General features: G+C 47.1%; 1 protein-coding gene across 8 annotated transcripts in view; it reads left to right on the forward strand.

The window, feature by feature from the left end:
- The window catches only part of MAP4 (microtubule associated protein 4), a 141,969-nt gene that overhangs the window by 112,277 nt on the left and 8,375 nt on the right, over positions 1-21,317 (forward strand). For 4 of the 8 annotated variants that reach the window (XM_032182994.1, XM_032182996.1, XM_032182999.1 and 1 more), the window contains 7 exons: positions 7,297-7,397; positions 8,315-8,530; positions 10,316-10,493; positions 14,423-14,482; positions 14,642-14,961; positions 17,197-17,325; positions 19,007-19,099. In XM_032182994.1, coding sequence (XP_032038885.1) covers positions 7,297-7,397; positions 8,315-8,530; positions 10,316-10,493; positions 14,423-14,482; positions 14,642-14,961; positions 17,197-17,325; positions 19,007-19,099 — 1,097 coding nt within the window. The remainder of the gene's footprint in view (positions 1-7,296; positions 7,398-8,314; positions 8,531-10,315; positions 10,494-14,422; positions 14,483-14,641; positions 14,962-17,196; positions 17,326-19,006; positions 19,100-21,317) is intronic. The other 4 variants (XM_032182997.1, XM_032183001.1, XM_032182998.1 and 1 more) reach the window with 4 other exon arrangements.

Consider the following 21,317-nt stretch of genomic DNA (forward strand, 5'->3'; position numbering starts at 1 on the left):
TGGATTAGGAAAAATCAGCCCAAGCACCTTGTAATGAATTACTGATACTCGTTCCAGTGATGTTACTGGGGTGGATGGTGGCTTGCTGACAAGGTTCCTTGCCAGATGAAATCAGGCTTCTAACGAGAAAAGAAACAAAGGGCTGCAGGCTGCAGGGGAGGGAGGTGCAGGAGTGTGACACGGGACTGGCTGCATCACCGGTGATATCTTATCCGTGTGCTCAGCTCAGAGACGGGATCGTGCTTGAAATCCTTTTGCACTTGGAGCAGGGGGATTGCAGTTGCACGTTTATGGTACCTGAAGGGATGCCCGGGATCCCCTGTCCCAGGCATGCCCAAACCTTGGCCGTCACTTTGAAGCGCTCTCAGACTTCTCCAACATCTGGAGCAGTCTCAGGGACAGACAGGAATATGAATTCCAGCTTTTTTCATGTCCAGCATCAATTTTTTAGCACAGCATTACAGTCAGAATGTGTGTGAGTTACTCTAAATGAACACCTGATTGCAGTGTCTGATTTAGGACTCCTGTGATATAGGACACTCTGATTTAGGACTTCCCTTCCCAGGTCAAAAATAGCCTCAATAAATCAACCTGGGCGTATAAGATGCAGGCCAGGAGAACATCTGGCCTGTTCCTCGATTCCTGATAATCAGCCAAAACCCACAAGTTGCTGGAGTTGCATTCTGTGCCAAAGAAAACGCTTACCTGTCCTGTATCTGGGTCAAGCAGGAGACATTTTGTGTAGCTTTCTCTGGAGAGGGCACAGCAGATAGGGCTGTATTTCTGCTTAAACTGAGACTTCGTATCTTTGTAGATAGTTTTATCTTAAGAACCTCGGACAGAAAGGCTTTAACTGGGTGAGTTTTGCGATGAAGCAGCTCCTGCTGGAGGAGGATGGGTGAACAAGAAGCCGTGCCTCTGCAGCATCTGGGCAGAGGCAGTGCTGAGCGTGGTCTGGTTTTGTTGCCAAGGTTGTTTACGCTGAAGAGGGAGAGTAAAGATGGTCATTGCCTTATTGCTTAATCTATTTCTCTTAATGGATTTTCTGCTGATGACTCTAATCCTTACGAGAATTACGGGGCTGGTGCAGTGAATGATGTTTTAGTTCGGCTTAGCCTGCCCAATCTCCCTTGCTGGGGATATGGAGGATGAGCGTGTGGCCTCATTCACCGCCGTGTTTGAATGCAGCTGCAAATCCACGGCCAGCTCCAAGCCCGCACTGCTGCTCTTGGGCTTTTGCTTAGCACAGCAGCAGAAAACGGGAGCGCTTGCTGCTGGCATTTGAAGCTCCACTTAAGTCACATTACAGTGGGGTCTTTGCCTGTTCCTTTCGACGTGGAGAATGAATTTTTGGGGAATGCCAGTTCTTGAGTGAGCTGTGGCATGGCACACAAGAGATACACGCCCATGGGTTTTGTTCTGCACGAGGTCCATCATCCATAAAATCATGCAGTTGCGTGGTGCAACTTTAAAAAGATGCTCCCGTGTTTCTCTAAGTACTTTTCCCTAATTTTACTTTTTCAGGGAAGGAAATGCGAAGTGTAAAGCTTTAGCATCCAATTAATTTATTTTTTTCACATACCCTAACAGCTTTTGGGACAAATCTGCTCCAGCTACACTGCTCGTGAAGGGCCCTGAAAGGCCGGAGGTCTGTGTGTGTGCTCCCCTTGTGTTCCCGCTCGGCGTCACGTAGCACGAGCTGGAACCCTCACGGGTTTGTTCCTGCACTGGCTGAGGAGGAGCAATAATGCTGCTGTTGTGGGGATTTTGTAATACGTGGATGTCATAAGGATGCTTTTGTGTGGCTTTCCTTCAGCAGATGAAATTGTGGGAGTTCAGAAAGGAAAGGAGATCAAACTGGGGAAACAATTGCATCAGTTTCTTGATGCTTTACACGTTTCTGTTCTGAATACAACATGTAAATCTGCCTCAAAAAGGTTGTAGTCGACTTAAAAAGGTGATAAACGAAGGCATCACGCTAGAGAAATTCACAGGGAGAGCGTCTGAGTAACTTAACTTTCAAGCCTGGAAGAGAGAGGACTTGGAGAAGGGATGGGTATGATGTTGCCTATGAATGACACAAATTGTATCGTGAATGACAGAAACTGTGAACAGGAAAAGTCTGTTTGGTTTTTCCGGGGTAAGAATGTGGCTCGTCAAATGCCAGGAACAGCAGGCGCTACCGGGGGTGCTCGGGACAAAACCGAGCCACGTCCTGAGCAATCTGGTGCAGTTTGAGCCTGTTTCGAGTCGGGAATTGGGCTGAGTGACCTCCAGACATCCCTCCCAACCTGTCGTTCTAATATTAAATGATTACTTTGCCTAAAAAGCTGTTGGAGAAGCTCATGGAAAACTTAGAGCCATCCCCTCCAGGTCGGGCAGTCCCTAGATTGTGAGTCACAGGCTGCTGAGAGGGATTTATTTTGGAGAACGGGGGATTTTTTTTTTCTTTTCCTTATGGTTAGGAAAACTATATATGGCTACTCTATTCATAAACAGCTCCTGGTTTCAAGGAGACATATGATTAACTGCGTATGGTGTGGGCATCCTCCTCTACAATGCCGTAACAGCAGGGCTCCGGAGGTCTCTGGTTTAACCCCAGACTCAAGATCACGTCTAAGTAGGTCACCTAGCTCCAGGGCCACATCTGTCCCTTGCAAGGTCTGCAAGTCTCCAGTGATGGAGAGCACGCAGCGCTCTTGGGCCTCTGCTGGAGCTCCCTCGTGTTGAAAAACCTTTTCCTTGCTCTGGGAAGCTGCCGGCCGCGAGCAGCCCGACCTGGTGGGACCTGGAGGTGATGCTGAGCTCTCACAAGAGGTATAATTGCCTTTCGAGTGACGAGCCAAGGTTAAAAACCTGAAGCATTGCCCAAGCTGTCCGTATGTGCAGTTGGCACCTGGGCCAGCTGGAGGGAGCGGGGCGCCTTGTCCTGCCTTCCTGCACCACGCTCTGCTGTTCCACCAGCTGAGCATCACCCACGCTGTCATTTCCCACTGCCCAGCTCTTCTCTTTTCAGATTGCGATGACTTTTGCCACCATTTGGTGCTGCTTTTGAGGAAGATCCCCCATTAGCACCCAAAAAACTCCATCAAGATCCCCAGGAGCTGTGGGTGCCCCATCCCTGGCAGTGCCCAAGACCAGGCTGGATGGGGCTGGGGGCTTTGAGGTCCCACACGGACCCATCTGTGGCTCTGTGATTCAATTTCCTAACCCGTTTTCTAAGGAGAGGAAGTCTCCTGGAAGGAGAGCTAACCACAGGAGGAGCTGCACATCAGGAGCTTGTGACTTGGTGTTCTGTAGGTGCGGTAGCACGGGCTGGGGCTGAATGACTAAGTGTGAGAGACGCTCGGGGGCTCCATCAGAAGGTGTTCTCCTGAGCTGTATATAAGCAACCATAGAACAGTCTGATTAAAAATTAAAATTGAGCCTTGGAGGACAGTTTTGGTCTTAAAACGATGGCAAAGTAGCTGCTCTCCGGTCTGTTCTTTGGTGGGGAAAAAGATTTGTCTTAAACACATCTGTCCTTTGACCGCTTTGTGTAAACCTCCTCCTTCGTGCTCTTCTTGGCTTGCCCTGACAGTGTGGGAGAAGTTATCTTTTTGTAATTTTCCTGACCTAAAGGAACAGCATCTCCCTTTTTATAGCAAGGCCCCAAAGCCTGTATTTCCAAGCATCATCCTTTGGCACAGAGCATCCTCTTTTTACAGCCCCTGAGAAGTCGCTGCTCCGTATTTGCTGGGACTCCTGCTCCCACTTACTTCACTTTTATCTGAGCACCACGTTGCCTTTGCTGGGTCCTTCACCCAGTAACGGCAAATACGTGGTCTCTGGTGACAAACCCATTCAAAAACATGTTTTTTAATGTATTGCTGGCCCTGGCGTCCCCAGTGGAGCTTCAGCCTCTGGGATGGGGTGAGCTGTCTGCGACTGCAGTGTGGGAAGGCGTTCGGTGAGTTGTCAGACTGCTGAATTTGGGGAGATTTTTAATAAGAGAGGGCACTTCTCCGTCTGTCAAACCCCTCCTGGAGCAGGTGAGAGTGAAACCTTGTCAAGGGAAATACTGCCAGTGTCTGTGACGTGCAGGATAGCTGTCATTAGCTTTTCTCTCAGAGCCTGTTTTGTCCAGCACCTCCCAGAGGCTCCATCACCCGCTCCATACACACAAAGTCCCGAAGCCCCGTGGGGTCAGCAGGCTGCCGGGGGGTCCCTGCACCCCACAGCACCACGGCCGGCCCCGGGGGCCTCTGAAGGACACCCGATATCACTGCAGAGGAAACATTTTATCGGGTTTGCTCGCTCATAATTGATGTCTGCAAAACCTCCCTGGGCAGCCTGTCCCAGCGCTCCATCACCCTCACCATGAGGAATTTCTTTCGCGTGTTGGTGCAGAACTTCCTGGGATCCATTTTGTGGCCATTGCCCCTTGTCCTGTCCCCACAAACCACTGAAAAGAGGTTGGCCAAACCCCTCTGTCTCCCACCCCTCAGGTATTTATAGACATTGAGGAGATCCCCTCTCAGTCTTCCCTTCTCCAGGCTGCACAGCCCCAGCTCTCTCAGCCTTTCCTCCCAGGGAAGATGCTCCAGGCCCCGCATCATCTTTGTGGCCCTCTGCTGGACTCCTTCCAAGAGATCCCCGTCTTTTTTGTACCGGGGAGCCCAGAACTGGACCCAGTTCTCTAAACTGGACACTTTTCTCCCTCAAGCCCCTTCCTCCTGCCCCTGGCACAGCGATCGCTGTCCCAGCTCGGAGCAAGATGTCCTCGAAATACCTCTCCGAGGTCTGTTGCCGTGCTTGGGGGAACAGGCGGGCTGAAAAGTCTCTTAAATAATTCTTGCAGACTAATGAGCAAATGTGATTAAGGTTTGGCAGCTTTTCCCGACGCGTCCTGCAGCTAGCACATCTTCCCAGGCCATTCTCCGCTCTGTGTGGGAGCGAGCACCTCGTAATCACCCGGGGAGCTCACGGGGCCGTGGCTCGCATCGAGGCAGCACAGAACCGACCCCTCTGAAGTCCCCTGGGGCTGTGAAGCCCCCCAGGCTTCAGAAGGGAGCTGCGTAGCATCCTGCAGCCCTCCGAGGCAGCAAGCTTCCCCCTGCAATCCTGGCATCCATCAGCATTACCCACATTTATATGTTCCCATTAAAAAAAACAATTTTGTTCCTCTTACAGACCCTCTGCCCACTCGGGTCAGTTCCTTTGTGTGTCCAGTGAGGTTGTACCTCCAAAAACCCTGTGTTGGACAAGGTAGTGTGAAATACCTTGAATTTCATCTTCTCATTCGATCACAAGAAAGGAAGCTGCCGAGTTGAAATCCTGAAGCTGCGCTCAGGGTTTCCAAGAAGCTGCTTGAGGCTTCCTGAGCCGGCACAACGCTGGGGCTGCGAGGCGCGAAGAGGTTTAGTGGTGCTGCTGATTTCGCCTCCACCACCATCATCAAATAATAACAGGCCGTACTGGAGAGGTGATTTCCAATCAATGGCAGGTGACCTCGTGTCTTTGTATTTGGGACAAGCAGGATTCCAAATGAAGCTCCCCAAAATCAAATCTCCAGGCACGGGGGGCACGGAAGCACTGAATGGCCAGAAAGGAGGTGGCTGCTCAGCAGCAGGATCTGTCCACAGCAATCGCTCTTTCTGGCGTTGCTGTAGGTAAAATTGACGAGTTAAATGAGGGAGAGCATAAAGGTTTATTGAGATTCAGTGGAGAAAAGCAGTAGAGAGGAGCCGATATAGATTAGCTACCAAAAAAAAGGACTTTCTAGATGAACATGAGTGCCCCTTAATAATTTTGCATTAAAGCTAGCAGCCAGCCTGGACATTTTAGTGCTTGTTTTTTTTTTTATAACTCTTTTTTTGTATGCAAAAGGCATGCAGCACAGTGCTGCAAAACATTCAAGGGGACTTGGGAACCATGACTAGGAAGAGGTTAATGCAATATGAGGGAAAAAAAAGCTGCTAAACTTGTCCCGAGTCAGAAAAAATAAATAAATCAACGAGAGCAAAACCACTGTGCTGCTGAGCATCGCCGGGGCAGGAGGAGGGCCCGGTTTTATTCTGCTTGTTTCAACAATGGAGTTCGTAGCAGGGCTGAACTGTGCTTTGAGGCTCTCCCTTCAAGGCTGACAAGTGAGAAAATGTGAGATAGAAACAGCAATTTTCAAGGGATGCTCAAAACAACCTGATACTGTTGGAGTCGCTGCACCATTGTCTGGCGAGCCCTCATCATGCGCCGCGGCACAACAATCTGCTGCCTTGTTCGAGACAGAAACACCCAACACTGGCTTTGTTTTGCTGCCCCGATGACAAGGGGAAAAGGAAGAGATGTGTGATGGGCTGGTAGCTCCGTGCCCTTCTCAGATCTGCCAGGAGTCTCGAGGGACACGGCTGGTGGCCGGTGCCACCGCGCTGCCCGCCGGCGAGTTGTGCTGAGGGTCCCCTGGGTGCTGCTGTAGGTCCTCAGCAGCCCTGAGGAGCTGGGGATGAAACCTGTGGGGAGCTGCTGCTCTGAGTCCTGTCGTGTTGTGTCGTTTACCTCGGGGGGCAGGCGGTGGTTAGCTTTTCAATCCACCATCAACCCTAACGAGGTTCCGGGTGATGGAGGAGGAGGTTGTGGCTCCCACGCTGCGTTCACTGCTCCCTGCCCGGCACAAAACACAAAACCCTTCGGGGCGATGACAAAACCCCAGCAATCGCTGAGCAAACCTGAACCACCCCGGGGCTTTGCGCTGCGAATCACCGTGTGCAGCAGCATGGCACCGTGCACCCCACGCTGACCAATTCCTGTACGACCCACACGCATCAGGCTGAGGTCCCCGTGCTGCTGCTGCCCTCTGGAAGAAAAGCCAGAAGTGGTAGGGCTAGCCCGAAAATAGCGCCCTGCTTCAAGGTAACAGTCGTGGTGTGAAAGCTCTCCGAGGCCGGGGCTGCACCATTCGTATTCCAACGATTGATTTTAACAGCGTGAAAGATGGGGAAGTTTGCTATTTTTAATTAAACCAGAGGCTTCCTTCAGCTGCTGCCTTGCTTTCCTTCGTCAGCTGAGTAATGGGATGCTAATGGCATCAGGATGAACGTTAGTTAGCCTGCCCCTGTTACAGGGAAAATTTTTCTTCCTCTGAGTGTTCTGATTTGGGGGAAATTCTTCCAGAAATAGCCAACCCCTAACTGCCTTGTTCCCTCACCTCTTGTTACAGCATTGAATAATAAGGGAGAAAAAGTAAAACAAACCAACCAAGCAAACAAAAAAGCTCAAACTTCAGTCTCCATTCATTTTCTTTTTTTTTTTTTTTGCCAGCAAAACCCGAAGAGCCCAAACCAGCTGAAGCCGTGACAGGGAACGATATCACAGCGCCTCCAAACAAAGAGCTTCCTCCCAGCCCTGAGAAGAAGACAAAGGTAGGCACCGGTTCACGTTGAGCCTGTTTGCTTCTGCAGTTTTTATTTGCCAGCTTTTCTGCTTCTTAAGCCACGGCGACACAAGTTCTCTTTTCTGAGCTGCCGTTTGTGAGCCACTTTGCTGGAACAAAGGCATTCAGTTAGGGAGCTGTAAACAACGCAGGCTGCAGCAAATTTGGCTGAAAATGGATTTAATGAATTCTTGGTAAGCTTTTATTTAAAGTAATGCTCTGGTTGGTATCTGTGGTATAGAAATAGAAGACACAGTAATATTTCTGCTGTACTGATACACTTCTAGCTGTTTATAAGACATTTATTTGCATTACAGACAGCACTGAGAGGTCCTGCTCAGGACCTGGTAACCTCTTATTTTGGGGCTGTTTGTGAAATAAGAGAAACCTGCCTAAGAAGCATGCAGCGTTTAACAAAACCAAGCCCAAATTCTCCAAGTTAGAGTAGGGGTAGGGGCTGGGGGTGCTTGGTCCCCCCGCAGGCACTGCTCGTGTGACCCCTGGCGCTGATCAGACGAGGATTTAGAGCCTGCAATCCGTTGTGTGCATGTAATTGGAAAGCAGTGTCCTGGTTACTGCATGCGGCACTGGATGGCCAGGAGCACCCCATTACTAATCCCAGCTTTACCAGCGATTCCTTCTGCTGCTTTGGATGTTGCTGGAATAAATCCTGTTCCCTTTGAATTGAGTGGCAGAGCTCTGCTGGGCTCCAAAGGCACCAGAGCTGCTTCGTTGTGGTCTTTCCGCTGTGCTCAGAAAACAGAAAGCCAAGTTTTTTCTTTCATTTTACGTATCATTTCCATGTTCTTGCAGCTTGACGTTTTGGTTTACAATGCGCTACTTTTTGTTGTGTTTTTCTTTTTTTTTTTGTTACGCTGGATTTTGCTTTTTTGAAAAACCACAAAGCCTGCAGCAGCCGCACCATCAGCAAAGCCTGCGGCAACGAAAGCCAGGCCTCTGCCCGCCACCAGCCCCAAGCGGCCAGCCTCGGCCGCACCCGCCCAAAACAAAAAGCCCACGAGCCCTACTGCAGGTCCTACTTCAGCCACTGCTCCTAAACGCCCAGCCACCACCAGTACTACACGTCCCTCCACCTTAACTACAAAAGAGCCTAAACCAAAGGTAAGAGATTCTTTGCTTTTGTGGGGGAGCTCCAAGACCGTAGTTACATGTTAGCCCAGCAGCTCTTTTACCCAGAAGCCAAAACCTAATTCTGGTGCTAAACACAGGAGGATAAGATAATGAACGTGATTCACTGCAAGACACGCACAGTTATTGGTATCAGCTTCCACTAACCCACTTACAGCCTCGGGTCCCAGGCATTTAATTGTGTCACCACAAAGGAGAAGATGAAACTTGACTGTATGAGTACGGTTTTCCTTGTGGGACTGTCAAATACACAAGATATTTCTTCGTGTCTCACCATTACTAAAGGAGGGTTTTCTAAAATATAGATACACTGCAAACTCAGGATAACTGTTAAATCCTGACAGGAGCATGGGAAAGCTAAGTAAGGAGCTTTTGTATTAATATTGAGGGGGAAAAATCAGTGTGAACACATCAGTGTTGCCCAGCGATTGTCTCTTTATGGTGTCTGGCCATTATAAAAATTGTAGAGAGATAACTGATAATAACATGTGTGTGCTTAGGAAGTGTTGGAGCTTTGTAACTCTCCTGTAAGAAGCTTTGTGCACAATTCTTAGCGGTCCATCTTAACGCTCAGGGAGGTATCCACGTGCAATGTCAAGAATGGGAAATGTCCCTTGAATTTTCCCTACACCGACTCCGTGACCTTTCTGCATTGTGCAGATCTGCAGCTAGGTCTTGGGTGTGTGGAGCATCCCTCCCCTGCCCCTGCGAGTTTAAACACTGGAGAAATGTAATCAGCTTTTGCCTGGAATCATATTGATGTTAAGACGAATTTTCTGCTCTCACTGAGCTTGACACATGAAATTATTTCACCTCTTATGTCTGCTTGAGATACATTGGCTGAGGTCTTATCTGGGTCTTTCTTTAGCTCTAGTCAGAAGACCTTTCTGTTCATGATTCCTTACATCCAAGTTATCGTATAGTAGAAGAACTGAAATTTGGAGGGGAATATTAAAAACTATTTCAGAAGCTTTCAGCTGATGCTCAAATGCTCTTGTTTTTACTACACATTTAAGCTTAAATAACTGCATTCGAGCTTCTTGTAAAAACTAATTAAATGAAAATAATGAAGAATTTGAAAGCAAAGACGTAAATCTGTACTTGCTGGAGCAAAGTCAGTATCCCTCTGGGTGGAAATGCTGGCACGTGGGCAGGTAACACTGAACAACCGGGCTTGAGCTGAACTCCCAGCAGGCAGAAGTCACTGTCTGTAGTGTTTTAAGGAAAACCAAATTGGCCCAGATTAGTTTTTTCTGCATATCAACGTCTTCAGTTTTATTTAAGTTTTTGCATGATTCTGAATTCCTGTTTGATATAATCACTCATGTCTTTTGCTTTCACATATTAACTCGGGATCTCAATACTTAAGAGTGTGCTTAGCTTAAAAAGCGTTTCTGCTCATGAAGGAAAGGACCCTCTTGCAGCTTTATTGCTAGTGGACCCATTTTGGAAATCACTACCTTGTTCACATCTGTAAACAGACACCAAGCATTAATGCTGGAGCGGGGCTGGATGAATTCTAACACTCAGTGTGTCCAGCACTGGATGTAGTCAGCCACTTTTGCATACCTTAATTATGTTCTTTTAATTTCCTGCTTTATAATGCCTCGACAGTGCCCAGCTTACATGTTCAAGAATTTACACAATTGTACCTTCTGTATTAGAAAAATTTCAATTTATTTCTTGCTTTTTGTTGGCAAACATTTTGAAGAGCCTGTCAATGAAATTCTGGCTTTAACGCAGCCCATCCATTTTCAGGTTACAGAAGCAAAGAGCCCAGATAAGCGGACCTCACTTTCCAAGCCTGCATCGTCTGTCACTCCTAGAACTACTGCCAAGAGCACCTCTGCTGCTCCTAAGACAACAGCAGCATCTGCAGTCACTGCAGCTGCTGGGACAAAAAGTACCACTACTTCTCCACCGAAGAGGCCGACCTGTAAGTATTCCCTTGCTTGTCTTCAGAGCTCTCTCTAAGCTGCAGGTTTTCAGTTTGCACCAGTGATTCGCACAAAGGTGTGTGTCCATCACGTATTCCAGTACTACTGACAGGTTTTTGCTCTGCTTAGGTGACCCCAATTTTATTAAAATCAGCCTCTTAGTAAACAAGATTGATATCTTCAGGTTCAAAAGAAAACCAAAACCTACAACCTGGAAATGCAGCCAGTTATGAGAAGCTGTAGCTGCTGTGAACCTGTTCTTCTGAGAGGTGTAAACTGCCCTACCTGTTAGTCAGAAGTGACCAGAGGCTTAATTATAGCTGTCTTTATTATTATATTAAAATAAATATTAACTGTCTTAATACAGCATGGGACAGGAACTTGTGCCAAAGCATGGAGACAGTGGGTTAGGCTTTTTTTCTCTCCAGAGCTTCCAGTCCAACTTGAATCAGCTTTGTGCGATTCAGAACTAATAGAATTACTGAGCCTTTGATTTAAGGATGTTATTACCTCTTCACTTTGTTACAGTAACAGTTAAAATGATCACTCAAAACAGTTAAAACTTGTGGAAAGCAAATCTTCAGGATGGTACTTGAAGTTCTTAAACTGGTGCTTTTAAAAAAAGAGTTCTTACTGGAATTATAAGGTGAGGTCCTATAATCTTAGGCCTCAAAGTAAGTAAATCACTGAACTTTCTGTTTCTTTAGTGTCATTTTCAAATGGAAAGTTGAAAGGATTAAAACAAACAAAAAAAAAAAGGCAAGAAGATACTGGCTTATCTTTCAGATGCCCTAGGTTGTTTATGGGATCAAGCTATGCTTTTGGTTTTGTCAGCGAGTCTGATCAAAATTGTTCAGAAGATGTTTGTAGCTCATGGACAGCTTGAAGCAGAACAGGAGGATTCAGGAGTTGGGCTGGCTGAAGTCTGACTTCCCACTCCGTTGTGAAATGGGTGGCTTTTAGGTGGGCTTGGATGCTGTGCTTGCTTAGTTTAATTATCTCTTAGCCACACAAAGATGAACTGCTGTGAGGAAAGAGCTTCACCTTCTTTCTCTGCGTGGACTCTGTTTTTTTTTCCTCTTCATTAGTGCTGGAAGAATTTGGAGCTGAAATCACATCAGCTTCATCCAAAAGCGGTGTCCCATCCCGGGCACTGCTGCCAAAGAGGGAATTTCCCATGAGTTTAACGGAGTCAGCAAGAAACATGAGCAGAATATTAGCCTCATGAAAACATTATTTCCACTCACCTTAACAGTTTGAGAGGTTTACCTTCAGATGAAAATACACTTAAGTGTTTTCAAGTCTTTTCAAGTGACTGGAGCTCATCAGTCATTTATCCAAATTTGCCAATAAACGGGTAAAAATTAATGAATACTAGTTGCTTTGCTCTGAGTCCCAAATTTGGTCATTTATCCAAATTTGCCAATAAACAGGTAAAAACTGATGCATGTTAGTTGCTTTGCTCTGAGTCCCAAAGCATGAATTCGTAACCCATCTTTCCCAAAAGAACAACAGTGTTAGAACTGTGTTCAAACATATTAGACCAAATGGACATCCCCCACTTTTTGCTCTAGGGGAAAATATAATGAATCCTGCGCAGAGGAAGCAGTGCACTGTCCAAGAGCCACGTATCTTACCTAATCCTGTGGCCATTCCTGTAAAATTCATTTTGTGTGGTCTTCTATGCAAACCGTAGCACAGAATGCTTTACACATTTTAATGAGTTCAGCTGAGTTAATTTCTCCTTCCAAAACTGAGAGACAAACAAAGAAGGGTTTTCTGATGCCCTTTGAAAGGAGATGGAGCCAGTGATGCAGAGACACAGAAAAGTTGTTCCAAGTGCTGAGATGGACGGCGGGAGAGGTTCTGCACCCGAGAGCGTGGAGGGACAGTGCCAAGGAACAGCGAGAGCCCTGGGTGGGCGATGGAGAGCTGAGGACAGCTGGAGAAACTCCATCAGGAGGCAGAGCAGTTTTGTCTGGATCTGGGAGTGCTTGGGGGAGTCATGAATGGTTAAAAAATAAATAAAAATGAGGCTTCTTTTGGGAGAGGAGAAAGCAAGGGCGTGAGATAGGGGATGGTGTGAAGCCACAAAGCGAGCCGAACAGCAACAATTCAGGCTGGGCTGAGCAGATTCAGCTTCAGCAAGGTGCAGAGCTGCAGGTGATGGAGGACTGGATCTCTGCTGGTCACAGCTTCGTTTCTCACAACCCAGCATGAGGCCAGATTAAAAGTTTCTGGCTAAAGGTGGTATTTCAGAAGGAAATTGGCTCTCCCTTTTCAGGTGTCAAAAGAGAGTCCCTTTCTTGTGGTTCGCTCAAATATTCAGTCATGCTCAGCACACAAACACGTGTGAATTGTGGCTTGTTTGGAAGTTGTGTGGTTTCATGTCAGTCACTTCCTCTCCTAAACAAGAGGCATGGGTTGAGTGGCGCGGGGTTTATTTCTTTATCTGCATTTAGGCTTTCCCCCTGGCTGTGAAAATGAGGGCTGTGTTCGTGTAAGAGCACTTTGTTGGTGTAGATGTTTCTGCAGTAGCTTTATCAGGTCTTTGACGTTACCTGCTAATAACACAGATCGTGTTCTGGCATCTGGCTCCCCGCTGACACGAGGGGAAATATTCACCTCTCTCGGTGTACCCAAGTAGCATCATAGTCCATCTGGTTTCACGTACCCTCTCTCCATGTAGTCAGTTTTCCCAGCTAAAGTTGAGGTCTCAGGGAGGGAGATAAGGTTGGTTTGACAGTGCCTTTTGGAAGGGATTGGTATTAATTATGTATCTATTTATCCTTCAGGCCTGATTAAATTATTCCGATGTGTTTCATCTCGTTAGCTAGTGTCTTAGCGGTGCTGTTTAACTTCACGCTTTTAGCAAAGTCTGGGTGGAATGATCCAGGGTAACCTGACCCATGGTTATCTGCCTGTTTTGCTTCTTCTTCTCTATACTGGCATTTCATAAAATACCCTGCCAGCTACTTAAGTTTATTGAAAAATGTAAGGCTGCTAATGGAAATTAAATATTAGAGGATAGGGGACCTTCATAGTCTCTAACTTACTTCGATTTTCCCGTTTGGTATTTATTTTTAATGTTGCTTTCATTTGGCTATTGAAATGAAGCAGACCTTAGCCAAATCATCGATAGCAAAAACTACAATTTCATTATCAAAGAGCTCTTTGAAATAAGGCTCTGTGTATATTTTCCAGTCTGTGATTTTTCCTTGATCAGTTTTGTGTATGGTTTCGTTCTGCTTTGAGAAATGTGGATGTGTTCCTGGTTTGGATTGTCCTCTGTCTGTGTGGACTGTAATCAGGTCATGACCACTGGTGTTTGCCCAAAGGCACATTTGCAGTTTAGTGACTGATTTTTATTTTTATATAATTAGAGTAGGGACCACAGTGTGCAATAACTTCTGTGCACGAAAATTGGCATTGGTTAGAACGGATCTGGCAGTGATGCCAAGGTTAGAGCTGGACAAATGTGATTCTGCTCTTGCTATTTAGTAAAGAAAGGCTTTTTAAGAAATAAAATTAGGTCAGAGTTTAAATAATGTTTGAGTGAGTGCTGTCAGATTCGGGAAATTATTTTAAGGAAAAATATGTAAACTCAAACATAAACTCACACAACACACTCAAGTGTGTTGCATCATTGAGTGATGATCCTTTTGGTCCTTTCGATGAATTGATCCTTTTGCTGGAAAACACGAGTGGATTGCTGCTGTGATGGGGACCTCAGCCCAGCGTTCGCAGAGAGTGGGTCATTCTTGAGATGCTTTCTCTCAAGCAGCATGTTCGAAACAGGGACAGTGGGTAAAAAGGACCATCAGGACGTGATGACCTCCAGGGGAAGCTGTGCCAGGATCCCGGGCTTCTCATCTGTGCAAACTGGCTCTCACTCTGAGACACTAACCTGTGTGCTTTCGTTGGGCAGCTATCAAGACTGATGCGAAACCTGCAGATGCCAAGAAGCCCGCTGCAAAGTCACCCTCAGGTAATTTTGCTGTTTCCATCTAATCCAAATCCCCTTTGTTTGCGGCTGTGTTAATTAAGCAGGCCACTGTACATCTTCAGGATGCTGAGGACGTTTGTGTAAATGGCATCTGACCCACCTTTCCCCCCCTCCCTCTAACTATCGCTGTGATCATTGTAGCAGACTTGGCCCGCCCTAAGAGCGCTTCTGGAAATGCAGTAAAAAGTAGTGCCACCACTCCCACCACCACCTCAAGCACACCTAGTTTACCTGGAGCAGCCGCCAGCCGTCCCAAACCCAAGCCTGCTGCAACCAAACCCACTACGACCTCAACTGCAACTGCGGATGCTAAAAAAACAACTGCTAAGGCTCCGACTAAACCCAGCACTGTTTCCAAGCCTCCTCGCCCAACCAGCAGTGTTTCTGCTCCAGATCTGAAAAATGTACGTTCCAAAATCGGATCAACAGATAATATTAAACATCAGCCTGGTGGAGGAAAGGTAAGGTTCTTCAACCTGATACCGATATGCTCCTTGGAACTGTAGCTCCTAAGCGTTGTGGGTGCTCTTTGCTAATTTTGGTGGCTGTATCCTCACTGCTCTTCTCATATTTGTACTCAGCAGAGCTCCTCTTTGGATTCTTGGTTTCTGCAGAGGGCATTAACAAAGCATTGGTAGTAGGGTGCAGAAGGAATCCACCTTAAAAGCCTGCCCGGTGTTTACTGGCACACGTACAGGAATTCAAACTTTTGGGTTCTGTTTTTCTGTCGTACATCCCAACCTAGGAAAGAGTTGGTATCGAAAGCTCAAACACTGTTTATATTCCAAAACCGCCTTTGAGTAGAGGAATTGAGTCTGGTGAATGGTACAGAAGGTGGAATGATGCACTGTGATGCAGGACATCTGGGTTCGGGTGCGAGTTCCACAGCACCTTTCCCAGCTGTAGGAACAGGGACTCTGCTCAACTTGTCAGACCTAGAGCTGAAATGAAAAGGAAACATTTACTGCTCCTCAGCTAAGTCCTGGTGGCCACAAGGAAAGAAGAGATTAGTGATGAAGGAGCTGTAGGGAGTGGTGTGTACATAGATCAAACTTGAGGCTCTCAATTAGTCACGATCTTATATTAAATTTTCACTGTGAGCATCTACCACGGACATGGTAAAGGTCTGGGGCTATGCCCCAAACCCTTCTGAGGGTTTACATCATGTTGTGGATATGCATGATCATAAAACCTTTAGTGGGTATTGTACAACAGGTACCCCATCTCTGCCTGACAACACGCATTAGCAGCTTGCGCGCAGTCAGAGGGCTTTAATTTCCACAAAGTGGAACTAATTTGCCCGCTTGCCTTTGCTGCAGGTCTGCTGTAATGAGTAACCCAGCATATAACTTTAATCTGATGCCGAGAGAGTTCATTTCATGCTGGGAGCTTTAATCTCCTCTGAGGCACATGAAAGTCAAGGGCATTCTTGGGCTGTGGTGTTGCATGTCACAGAGATACACGCATGGGATTATTCCTCAGGGTTAAGGATATCTTAGCTGTACAGCATCATAGGATGGTCCTCAGCGCTTGGAGCTCTAGAAGACAAAACTTCCACTCTGTGAACAGGACAGTGACGCTTTCAAATCGGGTTCAAATTGCAATATATAACATTGGAAGGTGACAGATCCTTCTAACATCTGTTCAAAGAGAACGTGTCAGCCTGGTCCCTGATTTCAGACCGTGCTGGGGTTCTGGAGGACTGCAGAGCTTTTTAGCTTGCAGGGTTGTGGTGTTGGCTTGAGAGGATTTATTTTTACATTCAGTTTTACTGTCCGTTGTTTTGTTGTTATTTTCAGAGTGGTAAATCCTGCTTTTGAAGAAAACTGTCCGTTTTGTAGTCTTATTTATGCTGGATGTGTTCAGAGTACGAGAACACCGAGGGAGTGCTGAGGCTTTTTATTTGCTCTGCTGGTGGGTTAGTGAATTGGAGGATTTCTGCTCACCCCCCAGAACACAGGGTCCGCTGCTCCTATTCGGACCCAGATTACCAAAAAATGGATTATTACCAAAATTACCAAAAAAAAGGATGTTCAGCTAGTCGCTGATTTTTTCTAAAACCCATACATTTGTGTTCAGTTTTCCGTTTAGCAAGATCAGTCAGGTCCGCCTGCATTCGATTAGCTAAAAATAAATAATAAATCATCTGCTAATCCCAAAGCCTGAGTCACCCCGGCGTGGGGGTGAGAAATCAGAGGTGGGAGCACAGCCCATCTGTGTCCAGCTGAGCTCTGGAGCTCCGAGGCAAAGAAAGCTGGCCCGTGGATGTGCTCTGAGACCTGCACAGTGCCCTCCGAGTGAAGGAGGTGGTCCTGAGCTGCTGCCGGGCTCCTGAGGGATGGATTGAGTTTTTTCACACCGTGCTGAGCACTGTGTTCGCTTGGAGACCTGTCAGCGTGGCCAGAGGGGAAATAACGGCATGCTGATGAAGGGCACCTACGAGTTCTTTGAGAAATGGAGAATTTGTCCCATTTATTGCTCTGTGCCCCCGCTGTGCCAGCCCATTTTGGAGCAGCACTGCTCCCCCTCCTGCTGGCTCCTGGACGTGAGATTTGCTTTGCTGACAGCGACAGCACGTACAAGTTCTCCTGGGTTGGCCACTCCGCTGGTTTTATTGGGGTGGCTTTGTGTTCCCGTACTTTCCTGCCCGCACGTTTGCTTTTGCTGGTTGAAATCATCCATTTGTCTCCATCTAGGGGAAAGTAGAGAAAAAGCCAGAATCGGCTGCTGCTGCACGAAAGCCTGAACCCAATGCGGTCTCTAAAATGGCTACAGCTAAAACAACCGTAACAAAAGAGGGTGCCCCAAAACAGCCCAATGGGAAAGTGAGTTTATTTCAGACTTTTCTCTGTGGGAGACGAAGGAAAACATTTCCATTTTGAGTCACTTTCCCTCCTCTTCAACTCTTCTGCTTTCTCCTGTCAGTGTCACTGTTCCCTGCACAGACACTTCTCCCGTTCTTTCTAAAGCCTGAGATGCTCCCAGTTGAGCACATCAGAGGTCACTACGGTGGATAACTTTTCAATGCCTGCTATAAAACATTGTCAGCGTAGTCTTCCCTTTTAGATGGGCTTAATTTTGAGTTGGAAGTTTCCCTTCTGCATACACAAGAGGAGCGTGTAACTGAGCCGAGAGCTTTGCTCCGGCGCTGCTTGTTTTCACGCCGATGGCAGAACATTGAGGATATTTTTAATGTCTTCCCAGCGATGTTCCCAGCCTGGCTGCACCAAAACCCCTTACCTGCACCTTAGGCAGTCCCCGTTTGGTGGGTAACTCCGTCGTGACACCGCAGTGTGTGAGCCACCCAGGCCCAGTGCCCGTACTGCAGGTCCCGGGCAGGATTCGTCAGGCAGAGCCTGTTAGAGACCGGCCAGGTTTGTGCCTCTAAGGAAGCCAGTAAACCAACAGAAATTTAAGAGAAAAAGTACATTTTCATAACTTCTGTTGTACCGAGTCCAGTCTTTCAGAACTGGCTGAGTAGCTTCTGGAAACCCGCTAAAGTGAGGATCTTCTGGTGGTTCCTTTTGTGCTCTGAATTGATCACCTCCTCCTAGCACATACTCCAGGACACAGCTTCTGCCACGTTCTGTGCTGTTAAATAACTCCCAGACTAAACACGTGTTGTAACTAACCCTGTGTAAACGTGGGCCTCTTACTCTAACTCAGTTACTTCACCCTGGTGAATAAAGCCAGCATTCAGCATCCTCTTGTTGTATTCTGAAAAAAAAAAAAAGAGTCCTTTTAGCTTAAAGGAGAAACTCTGCATCTATTTAATGAACGTCAGGCTTGTCTGATAAAATTTAACTGAAGGTCTGACAGCCTTCATTGGAAAACTATTTCTCAGACTGGGTTTTACTGCCCAGAGCTTCTGAGAGGCTTTAACCAGGACTGGAGTCAGTCCCGGCAAGCAGAAATCACTGAAGTGCAGACATGGACCTGAAATTAGGACAGTGCAGACACAGACCAGTAAGACACGGACCAAAAGTGAGTACAGTGCAGACTCCAGAACTGAATTCAGTGCAGACACGGACCAGAAGTGAGCACAGTGCAGCCCCTCACCAGCTCTGAGCTCCGCTGGAAGCAGCAGCCCCGTGTTTTCCATCCGTGGAGGACGGAGGCGGCCGAGCTGCTTCTCGCCGCTCGGATTTGTGCCTCCACGTGCTCGGGGCAGCTCTCACCAGCGAGCTCCCTCCCAGGAAGCCTCGTGCGGGGCTGGTGAGGACCCAGCTCGTGGCAGGCAGGCCCTGGTGCTGACCCCCAGCACCCGGGCAGTGGTGGCAGCGCTTCTGCTCTCGCACTAACACCGTCTGTGCAGCCTCTCGTTTCGCTCACCTTTTTTTTCTCACTCTCCTCCTCAGTTGCTTTCACACCTAACACTAAAGTCGGATTGAGCTTAACACAACTCCTCGTTTACCCACCATGTTAGAGCATCCTCTCCAGCCTGCCGTATGACAACTCTAACCAGTCCTCTTCCCTTGTGTTGTTTTCCATTCTGTAACATTCTAGGTCCAGATAGTCTCCAAAAAAGCGAACTACAGCCATGTTCAGTCCAAGTGTGGTTCCAAGGACAATATTAAGCATGTCCCTGGAGGTGGGAATGTAAGTATGGGCTCTGGGCAAGCTGTCTTTCTACTAACTCCTTCTCTCGTATCATGTTTTGTGTCAGTCAGTCCGTAGAAAGCCCTGTTCTGGGCAGAAAGGTATGGCAGAGCTTCAGGGCTTCTGGAAATAAAGTAGGCTGGCGATTTTTTTCCCCCTTGGGCTGCTAGGTTGAATACAGGGGTGTGTGGGTCCTGGTGCACAGCAGCACGAATGCTCCTGACCTATTTCTCGCATGGTTTCCGTGGTATTAATTGAGCAAATGTGGGATGTGCACATTGCTGACCCCAGGAGTTAGTTCGCTGTGGATTCCCTCTGTAGTCAATGGAGGCACCTCATCAGTCTCTGACCTGCTTTTGATGTCTGGTTGTAGATGAAATGAATCGTGGCCTGGAATTGCCTATTGCTCTTCACTGGCTAGTAGAGCGAGTAAGTAAAATTAATCTGACTCAGATTAATTTTGCTTCATGCTTTGCAAGAAGGGAGACTTCAAAAAAAGGAGGAAGAGAAGACTGGGACTTAATCTTTGAGCTGTGATTAACTTCTAAATTTAAAGGCTACTGGTATCTCTGGCAACAGAGCTGAGCTTGTTAAATGGAAGGCTAATCTTCTGTCTGTGTCCTTGGTTTGGCTTATTATGTCCTGAAAGTGTCTGGCCAAAAAAAAGTGCTGCTGGATGGTCGGTGCGTTCTGGTTGGCATCAGGCTCAGCAGGTAGAGGCTCTGTAGGTCCTGACTGCTGCAAACTGCTGGGGCCACTTTTCCTGGAAAACCTGTGTGTGTATGTCTAGCTGGCTGAATCTTTACCCTACATGACCAGTTCTTCCTTAAACTTTGGGCACGTCTCTGCCCTCCTTGCTTTTCAGCTTGCTGGTTCTCACCAGTGGGATTTGCCGTTCTTATTTGGCATTTCGGTGACGTGCCCAGTATTTATGGGAGCGCACGCAAATGTGTGTGGAGCTTTCCCATAGAAAGGCTCACACAGGAAAATTCTCTGCTTTGCAAAATAGGAAGAAAACCTGATGTCGAGAGCACTGCGTGAATTGGGTGCCCTCATAGTGCTGGTTTGCAGTTAAGCATGTTTCTGCTGCTCCTGTTTGTGCACTCAGAGGAGCTGTATTTTATCAGGCACTCTTCTGTTGCCACTCTTACTTCACAGTCTTTCAGTGGCCAATAGATCTTACATGTGCTTCCTTTTCTGGGGCCAACAGAGATGTGCTTTAATGTGGAGGATATTTTTCTTGCTAGATAACTACATTGAGGAACTCTTTCTTCTAAGAAATCACCAGACCTGTGCTTTCTTCTTTACGTTTTGCTCTTCTGTCTTTGGAGTGTTTTCAACTCCAGAGGACAGGTGTGTGCCCACTTTCTTTTTCTTGACCACACTCCTCTTTTACCACTACAGTTTTTCTCCTTCCTTAAGGTTTTTACTTGGAGAATAAAGTGCTTATTCTTTCCAGGTTCCACATGTCCCAAAGCCAGCTTCAGGTAGTTGTTCCCAGCCATGCAACGCCCCCAGACCCAGCCCAGGCAGTACCAATGTGAGTAGAAGAGGCACAGAGGCCAGTCTGGCTTCCTATAAAAGTGGTTCCTCTCACTCATTTTTATATCCACTCACTCTGGGGCACTGTAATAGTAGTGTCCTCTTCCCAGATGTTTTTTTTTTTTGTTCAAATAGTTACGATGATCACTTCTGATGGAAGATTTCCTGATGCTCAATTCCCAAACCACACTGCTGATGGGGATGTCTGGAAAGTCCATTGTCTGTGGCTTCAGCAAAAGCTTGTAGGAATCCTCTGGACAAGAGGTGTGGTTCGTAGCACATTATGGTTCAGCTTTAGGGTTGCTCTGGTAGAAGTGGTCGACAGCCTACCTAAGTGGAGTTGTTCCTATCAGGCATTATGGTTGGAGGCACCTCTGGGTCCCTCTGGCCCAAGCCCTGCTCCAGGGTGCCCAGCACCATGCCCAGATGACTTCTGAGGCTCTGCAAGGAAGGAAGCCCCCAGAAATAACTTCTCCCCTCCAAGATACCCAAGAATCCATGTTCAAAAGGAGTAGATACCCTTCATATTTTTATTACATTTCACAGAAATACCATGGCACAAAGACAGATTTCCTGGGCAAAAGCTTTTGTTGTGCTTCTGTATTTTTCCGCTCTCATTTTAAAGAAAACAACAGTAAAGACACAAATTTTCCAAAATGCACATAGCATAGGTATT

The sequence above is a fragment of the Aythya fuligula genome, chromosome 2 (genome assembly GCF_009819795.1).
Source record: "Aythya fuligula isolate bAytFul2 chromosome 2, bAytFul2.pri, whole genome shotgun sequence".
Classification (NCBI taxonomy): Eukaryota; Metazoa; Chordata; class Aves; order Anseriformes; family Anatidae; genus Aythya; species Aythya fuligula.